General features: G+C 37.3%; 1 protein-coding gene across 1 annotated transcript in view; it reads right to left on the bottom strand.

Annotated features, from left to right (window-relative positions):
* Window positions 1-7,741, bottom strand: part of LOC141441979 (cathepsin L-like proteinase) — a 20,277-nt gene extending 12,536 nt beyond the window's left edge. The window contains exons 1-6 of the mRNA XM_074106864.1: window positions 7,647-7,741; window positions 6,120-6,219; window positions 5,689-5,791; window positions 3,977-4,088; window positions 2,520-2,643; window positions 1,640-1,755 (exon numbers count right to left, since the gene is read on the bottom strand). Of these exons, the coding sequence (XP_073962965.1) occupies window positions 1,640-1,755; window positions 2,520-2,643; window positions 3,977-4,088; window positions 5,689-5,791; window positions 6,120-6,219; window positions 7,647-7,710 (619 nt within the window). The 5' untranslated portion in view covers window positions 7,711-7,741. The remainder of the gene's footprint in view (window positions 1-1,639; window positions 1,756-2,519; window positions 2,644-3,976; window positions 4,089-5,688; window positions 5,792-6,119; window positions 6,220-7,646) is intronic.
* Between the last annotated feature and the right edge of the window lie 765 nt (window positions 7,742-8,506).

Here is an 8,506-nt window from a genome sequence, read left to right as displayed (position 1 = left end):
TTCCCACAACTCATCAATTTAGCGACAATCAAAACTAAAATTAAATAAATAAGGAGCAATTTTTTTTTTTAGTAAATTTACATTGACAGATTTCGTCCTGAAACGCCACTACTGTGATTAGGTAAGCTGCACTGACTTAGCGTGTGCTTAGTGTTAGGCATTTTGATGAACTGAAACAGTATTTTGTATACTTTATTTTTGTTCAACAGTAATAAAGTATAATGTTGTGAAAAACAGTATAATACTGTTTTTAAACAGTATAGCTGGCAACCCTACACACGGCAGCGAGGCCAGCCCGAGCTCAAAGAAACAGGAACTGGCGACACAGCCGTGTGTATACTTATTTACACCAGGGATCTTCAAACTTTTTGACTCAAGGGCCACACTGCACTTAATGTAAATTCGGGCGGGACCAAGACCACGCCCAAGAACTTTGGCTGGTCATGGGGGTAATACATTAGTTAAGTAGACTCATAGGGGGCTGTTTCACCATCCATTGATTAGTGTTAACTGACGGGTGAAATGGTGATGCCGTCTCCGTCTAAATTATCGAACAAAAAAAACAAATAGAGACGGCAATGTTAACACTAATCAATGGATGGTGAAACAGCCCCCTTAGTCTTCAGGGGCGTACCTAGGTACGAGTAACGCATAAGGAACGCACACTTGCGTTGACCAATTACCGTCAGTGGCGGGTCTTATAATTACTAGTTACTTGTAGCTTTATAAAATCGGACCCTGTCGCGGGCCGGACCGTGGGCTCTCCCGCTTTCTTTCCGCGGGCCGGACTTGGCCCGCGGGCCGTAGCTTTGGCGACCCCTGATTTACACGAACCATTTCGAGCTACTTTTGACCCTCTTACAACTCGAAACTTGGTTAATCTACAATTTACCACATTAATTCAAGCCCCTTAGCTTGTCTAAAATCTAAAATTTAATGAATGTATGTAACTCAAATAGCTAGATGGCATTTTTATGTTATGACTGACCCATTGACTTAGTGATCAAAAACTAACCCACTTCCAGATGACCCAGAAAACTTGATATTTGGCGTCGAGGAAAAAAAATTTAGGCGTATGCCAAGGGCAAAATCCGATAACTAAAAAAATTACAAATCTCAATTCTTTGGCTGCGAAGTCAACAACGACGCATATTTTTAATATTGAACTTGGCTCTCAGTTTATAAATTGGTTTATCTACACCCATATAGTAAATCCTCAATTATAGGTCCAAAAACCATAGTTGGCGCATTACCAGCATTACGACATTGGATTCGTAATCCAAATAATAAATAAATCCAAATATTAAATAATAAATAAATCCAAAAAATAATAAAAAGCAGCAGGTCGTCGCGGGCGCAGCATATACTGTAGTCTTTGGGCGCAGCTCGTGGGGCAGATATCTAGTTCTAGTTAATGCAGGTCATTCTCAATGGTTCGCGGAACACATGATATAGAGGATTTAATATATGGATATAAGGTAAAATATTGCATGCAACTGTACGTAATTAGGCCTTAAACACTCATGTGACCCTATTATGAAACTTTCATAAACCCACGCTCGTGTTTTAAGGACCCCTATTACGATACAGTTGCATAAAATACTATTCATGGGATATCTTTAACAAAAACGTATGTTACCAATTATTTTTACATCCAAATCTTCTTCTTCTACGGTTGAGTTGTAGCTGTAGTAGTTTGTGATGACGTGTGTAGACAGAGAGGCTTTCTTGGTAAAGAATAGTTTCCTTACTTGCCTGCAATTACATGATACAAATGAAATTACTAAATTAAACGGTTCAATTCACGATTATAAATCCCGGAACGGTCCGACAAGTTTCGGAAAATTGAACCGCCGAAAAAACTAAAAAGCAAAAAATAATACCTTTTTTTGTTTGGCCTTAATCTAGGTACCAGTTTAAAGTCGGTGCCTCAGCACGAGCCAGGAGGAGTGGACCTATAGTCGTCTACTTGATGGGCTTCTATCACTTCTCCTGGCTCGTGCTGAGGCACCGACTTCAAACTGGTACCTAGATTAAGGTCAAACAAAAAAAGGTATTATTTTTTGCTTTTTAGTTTTTTCGGCGGTTAAATTGTTTTTTTTTTTTAAAAGTTTTTACTTTATACTTTTTTCCCACCCTTGGGGTGTTTTTTTTTTATATCAAAATGTAATTAATATACCAAATCAGACTACTCTGTAAAAAGTTATGCCTGGTCATACAGTAATATAATATTATATATATATATAAGTATATATATATATATATATATTATATATATATATATATATATATCTCGCGTCGACTTGAGAACCTCCTCCCGTTTTTTTTCGTCCGTTACTAAGTAATACTAATGACTCAAAACGATGATGATAAGGGGCCCTCCATGAATAACGTCACAGATTTAGGGGGAGGTTTCATGCGGTTTGTGACATAGATTTATATTGTTCACTGTAAGGAAGGAAACCTCATCAAAATATTAAACAAAAACAATAACAGTATAATGATTATCGTGCACTTACTGTACTGGAATGTGAAATCCATCATCAATGTAAGTATAAAGAGTCCTTTCTTTCCAGAAATGTTCTTTATAGACGACATTGTGCTGCCACACTTGCACCCATCGCCCTTCGAGTTCCTGTTCGCCTGTGAAATCAACATGAACTTCAACATCTTTATCAGTAAGTAACTATACCATACGCAGGACTTGATGATCATCATTATCATCATCATTGTCAGTCGAAAGACGTCCACTGCTGGACCTCTTTCCCTGGGCCGCCCTTAGCTATCTAGGCACCTCGGGCGACTTATGGGCGAAGAGTATTGAAGACCAAATTAATAGTAATTTTAACTTTTTAGTCTACACACTCATGCCTTTGGCGCCCTTTTAGATGCGATAAGCGACCGGATGATAGGTCGCTTGTTAGATATATGAATTTGTAACAAATCTGTAATAGAAATCTTAATAAAATCATATTTAAAGGTTTAATAACATTTTAAGTATAATAAATTATAGGTTTATTGCTTAACCTTTTTAATAACCCCAAGATGTGGCTTTTAACAATATTCAAAAATAAGTATGACATATTTTACAAGAAGTTCTAAGTTTAAAGCTACAATGCATGTTATGAGTATGAGATTTGTATTGTCTGGACACTTTTTTATTGTTTTAAATTTATTATTATATTTGTTTCATTAATCGGATTATATTTAAACAGGTAGGTATATGTGGTTTTATTCTTATGTTACATTTAAATTATGTTCTCCCTGCCTAGGTGAAAAATTGTATGTGTCACAAGAGACGAGAAGTTTTTTTGCATCTCGTGTGTTTGAATCCCTTGTTGCTCTCAGGATTCTAACCTAGAATCACTCGCTCACGCTCGTGATTCAATTAAAATCAACACTCGCAACAAAAAACAACTTTGCTCTCTTGTTACACAAATAACTATTGTCTCACGGAGTGAGCAAAATCCGATTTTGCTCACTGATTTTTAATAGCAAAACCTGCCTGTTTGAGCTGCTGAGGTGAAAAATATATTAACAAACGTGATACACCCTTCAGTCTACTCGTGATCACGGTCACTACCTACAATGTGGCCGAAACGTCGAAATAATTATTACTTGTTTTTTTAGCGTGATAAGGATAAGACCCGGTCCAGACGGAGCGTCTTGAGCGCGAGGGTACTCGCGCTTAGACCCCCGCGCGTTCCAGAGGTACTAGAGCTACATATACCCCGTCCAGATGCTCTCGCGCGCTTCCACAGTGAGAGCTCTAGTACTTCTGGAACGCGCGAGGGTCTACGCGCGATTGCCCTCGCGAGCAAAACGCTCCATCTGGACAGGGTCTTAGTCCCAGGTGCTGAAATATTTATAAGTGAAAATCATGAAAGTTAAAAACATTATAATATATTAATATCTGTGTATTATGCACGAGGTGATGTGGTGAAACAGGTGGTTAGTCAGAAAACTTGTGCCCTACCTGTATATTCGAACTCTTCTGGTTCTGGCAGAGGTTTCTGCAGTTCACTTTTCATGTACCATCGCTGACATGTTAACACGTTGTGATAGTCCTCAGTGCTAACATGATTCACCTGAAAAACTGAAATCTTAAAATACCGCTGAAAAATCTGAAATTATAAATTTCCTTGTCTAAAGTTAGGTACAACCGAGAATACCTACGCAAGTATTTATTTTGTACAAATTTGTGTTTATACCGGGTGGGCCCTGTAACAGGAGCAAACAATTAAACCCCAGGTTCTGCTACTCAAATGGAACTACTTTAATTATGCAACTTTCAAAAATTAAGTAATTTTATCATTAGGCATGTTCATTCCAAACAAATTAAATGCTATTTTCAATGTACGGCATCCAATAGTCGAAATGAAATCGCCTGTCACGTGGCAAAATGACGGATTTAGCAATACATTGCTTGTCCAATTAAACTTTAAACTAAAATAAAAATCACAATAAAAGTTATTTTCATAAGTTGTAGAACTAAGTTAGCTCAGGATGAAGACCGGAAACTGTGGTTTAATGTTTTGCTCCTGTTAAAGGGCAATTTGCGTTTGAATAAGGTAGGTTAACGTAGAGTGCTCGTCACTGTCCCAATAGTTGACATCTTTTATCTTATGTCATTAGCAATAGAGATGACAGCAGGGTGTCATCTATTGGGTATTAACGTGTCGGACACTCGGACGTTTACCTTATTTGTAACCGTGCAGTTAATAAAAATAAACAACGCAAACGCAACTAAACCCACAACCAAAACCACATAAATACTTGTATTTAGTTTGCTATTACATAAAATTAAATATGTATATCGGTGTGGTGAAAAAGGTAGGTTTAATAAATCTACCTAGTCAGTAGAGGCGCAGCAGGACCTATATTTGGCGTGGGAAAGATGATTTTTAGCATATTTTTTTACAAGCAGCAGGTGCTAGGACCATGTGCAAGGTCCGCCCGGATTGCTACCACCATCTTGCTCGCTAGTCCTGCCGTGAAGCAGCAGTGCTTGCACTGTTGTATTTCGGTATGGAGAGTAAGAAAGCCGGTGAAGTTACTGGCATTTGAGGTATCCCATCTAAGGCCTCTAGGTTGGCAACGCATCTGCAATACCCCTGGTTTTGCAGATGTTTATGGGCGGTGGTGATCTCTTACCATCAGGAGACCCACTTGCTCGTTTGCCATCCAGTCGAATAAAAAAAATAGTAGATTGTACAACAAGAGCACAAAACGAGCCATTTTACCCAAGACGTTCATATAGCCACCCGAGCCGGTACGGCGAGGGTAGATAGACACGTCGAGGGGAAAATGGATTTAATGCTCGAGTTTTACACTCTGCTTTTCACTTCGATGGCGAGGAAATGAAATAGCAACAGTGAAAACAATTGTTCACTCACTACGTAAATTTTATTTTTCATGCATTACTATATAATTATATTTTTTTCAGTTTTAGTGATTTATTTTGATTGATTTGATTGTATTTTAGTTTTATATAAATAAAAAATGTATTAAAAAAATATAAAGAAACTTCTTTGTTTGTGGCTGTTGACACTTTTACCTTGGTCTTAGACGAAGATTTTATTTTATGCACTAGTGCATAAAAGTCATTTTATGTCGCCTAGATCCAGCATAAACACAAACTTCACGAGCATGAGAAGTGAAAAAGCTTTTTTATACTAGTATACTCACATTGACTACGTAACCTGGTTCATCATCTGTCTCCCAGTAGTAATACTTCTTTACTTCGCCGCCGTAATAGTCGATGCGCGAGCGGTTGTATGTGTCACTGGACCTACGCACCAATTTTTTACACTACATTTTGACAGGACACAGCAATTTTTCTTTTATACTTAAATGACTATGTACTTATGTTATGTACTACTATCATGTTTTTTTTTTCTAAAATTTTCAAGTCACCGGTTTAGCTTTTGGAATTAAAAAAATTGCAAATCGAAAAATGATATTTAGCCATCCCCTGCCATGTTTTACGCGTGACAGCGACACGGCGCGCGTGCTTTCTTTCCATTGCATGTTTTGCCAGGCAACCGCTGTGAAGTCAGCGTCTCGGTCGCGCAATAGACAGAGAACACGACGATTCATCGCCGGGCTATAGTCCTTACCAAAGTTCCTGAGGCTCAACGATACCGGACTTAAAGTCGATCTTTTCGGCTTTGAAATGAAACTCCGGGGGCCAAGACAGTTCTTCCACGGGCTCGTCTTCTAGAATGGAATACATAAATTTATTACGAAAGTGAGAGGGAGGGTACGATACGAACTTCGATTTTCTAATTTCGTAGTAGCCCCTCAGGACGCCAAGCGGCCCTTGTGGTAGAGCGAGAAGAGGAGCGGTCGCTCTAGCTAGGCGAGGGATAGCGAGATGTGAGATCTCCTAGTGATGTAACGAATGTAATTTTTTGAACATTCGCTAATGCGAAAATTCTGTTTTTCGTTCTGGCGCCAATTGTCTATGGCAGTCTCGTTCGAACAAAGTCGTTCTGTTTGTATTTCGTTCCGAGAATTACCGAGTTTTTATACGAACGCATCGCAAAGTAAATATATAAATAATACCAAATAAAGAAAGAAAGAAAGAAAGAAAAACATTTATTCGTTATTTTTTCTTGTATAAAAGAAAAAGGAAATAAATTTTGTCATTTTATGATCCCAACTCAGCATGATGTCAACCTCAGCGGCCGACGCTGTTTCCGTTGGAACCATTTAAGCGTAAAAGAACACAACAGCAGTGAACTCGACAACTAAAACAATTTTTTACAATACAAAAACTAGTAATTTGAATATTAGTAAGCTGATAGATAATGTGATTACGAGGTTAAGTTATTTTTTCTTGTATAAAAACCATAAGAAATGTTTTTTATTTTATTTTATTATCAACTATTATCTAATAATTTATTTTTTTCTGATATTCATATTCGCAAAACATTCGCAGAAATTTAGCGAATGCGAATGCAATTGCGAATATTAGCGAATGCTGAATGCGAATATCGTTACATCTATACTAGATCTCTCTAATAAACGGTCCAAAATTATTTTTGCTGTCTTGTTTTTGTCCCCGATAAAAAGTTGATGGAGTAGCTTTTTGTATTGGTCATTTTTTACTTACTAGCTAGAACACATAAATAATTTTCGTAAGAACACACGTGGATTTGGGAAACAAGGCAACGAAATGAATTTTGACCCAAGTACAGTCAAGTGTAAAAATACGTACTTATTCTAAGATTCAAAAATATGTACCACAGTCTCTTATTCCGACACAAAAAGGCCGTAGTAACATATTTTTGAGTGGTTCGAATAGATACTTATTTTTGCACTTAAATAAATAATAATAAATAAATATCACGGGACAATTCACACCAATTGACCTAGTCCCAAAGTAAGCTTAGCAAAGCTTGTGTTATGGGTACTAAGCAACGGATAAATATAATTATATAGACATACTTAAATACATAGTAAACACCCAAGACCCGAGAACAAACATTCGTATTTTTCATACAAATATCTGCCCCGACACGGGAATCGAACCCGGGACCTCAAGCTTCGTAGTCAGGTTCTCTAACTACTAGGCCATCTGGTCGTCTAAATACTTGTCTGCACATATTTGGAAGAAAATTTAAAATAGCTTTATTACGTACCCATCAACTGGAAGCCGTGAGAGAAAGCTACACAAAGCAATATCAAAACGCAGCGGCCACCCATTTTGACGAATTTAACCAAAGTGGCGAAACTAATTAACGTAGTACGGTTATATTTGATTACGTTATCAATATGTCATTATAAATAGTGAGTTGGGGGATTAAACGACCACAGAGTCTACTAGTATGCTACTAACAGGCGACTGTAGTTCTACGGGGAGTCTTTGACCATGGGCTTTAAATCCAAGGTTCGATTCTACTCGTGTTACTTGAGCCACTTTAGTTTTAGGCCGTCTTGCAGGAAAAAATAAATCTAGATTTAGTCTTTAAACCTGGCTTAAGCTTGACAGTTCCATACATTTTGACACTACTAAACTGAGCTTAACGCAAACTCGAGATTTATGTGTTTCCAGCAAGTAGCCATAAGTCACTCAGAGACACCCAGTATAAACTGAAATTAGTCCTACTGAGTGTTTTATAAAGTGATATAACATTTAAAATAACTAATCTTAAGAACTATTTAACGTATTAAATGTATTGACCCGGATAACTCACGTCTTAAATCGACATGACATGACATGTCGAGCTAAACTGGATTGTAAACGTGAGTTATCCGGGTCAATACATTTAATATGAGTCAGTCTCACGGTAGTTTCATGTTCAAAACTATTTAACGTAATACGTTATGAAACTATTGATTTCTTTGTAGGTACTATCTGTTGCCTGCGACCTTTTTGCTATAAAAACATACTTAAATGCATGCAAATACAGTTTTAGATGAGGCACAGAACATTATTTTATATAACGAATGAAATTAGAAAAATAACTTTCAAATACAATGTCAAAGATAGAAAAACATT

Source organism: Choristoneura fumiferana, chromosome 24, assembly GCF_025370935.1.
Source record: "Choristoneura fumiferana chromosome 24, NRCan_CFum_1, whole genome shotgun sequence".
Classification (NCBI taxonomy): domain Eukaryota; kingdom Metazoa; phylum Arthropoda; class Insecta; order Lepidoptera; family Tortricidae; genus Choristoneura; species Choristoneura fumiferana.
The sequence above is the reverse complement of the archived record's forward strand: the minus strand, read 5'-3'. Positions and strand labels throughout refer to the sequence as shown.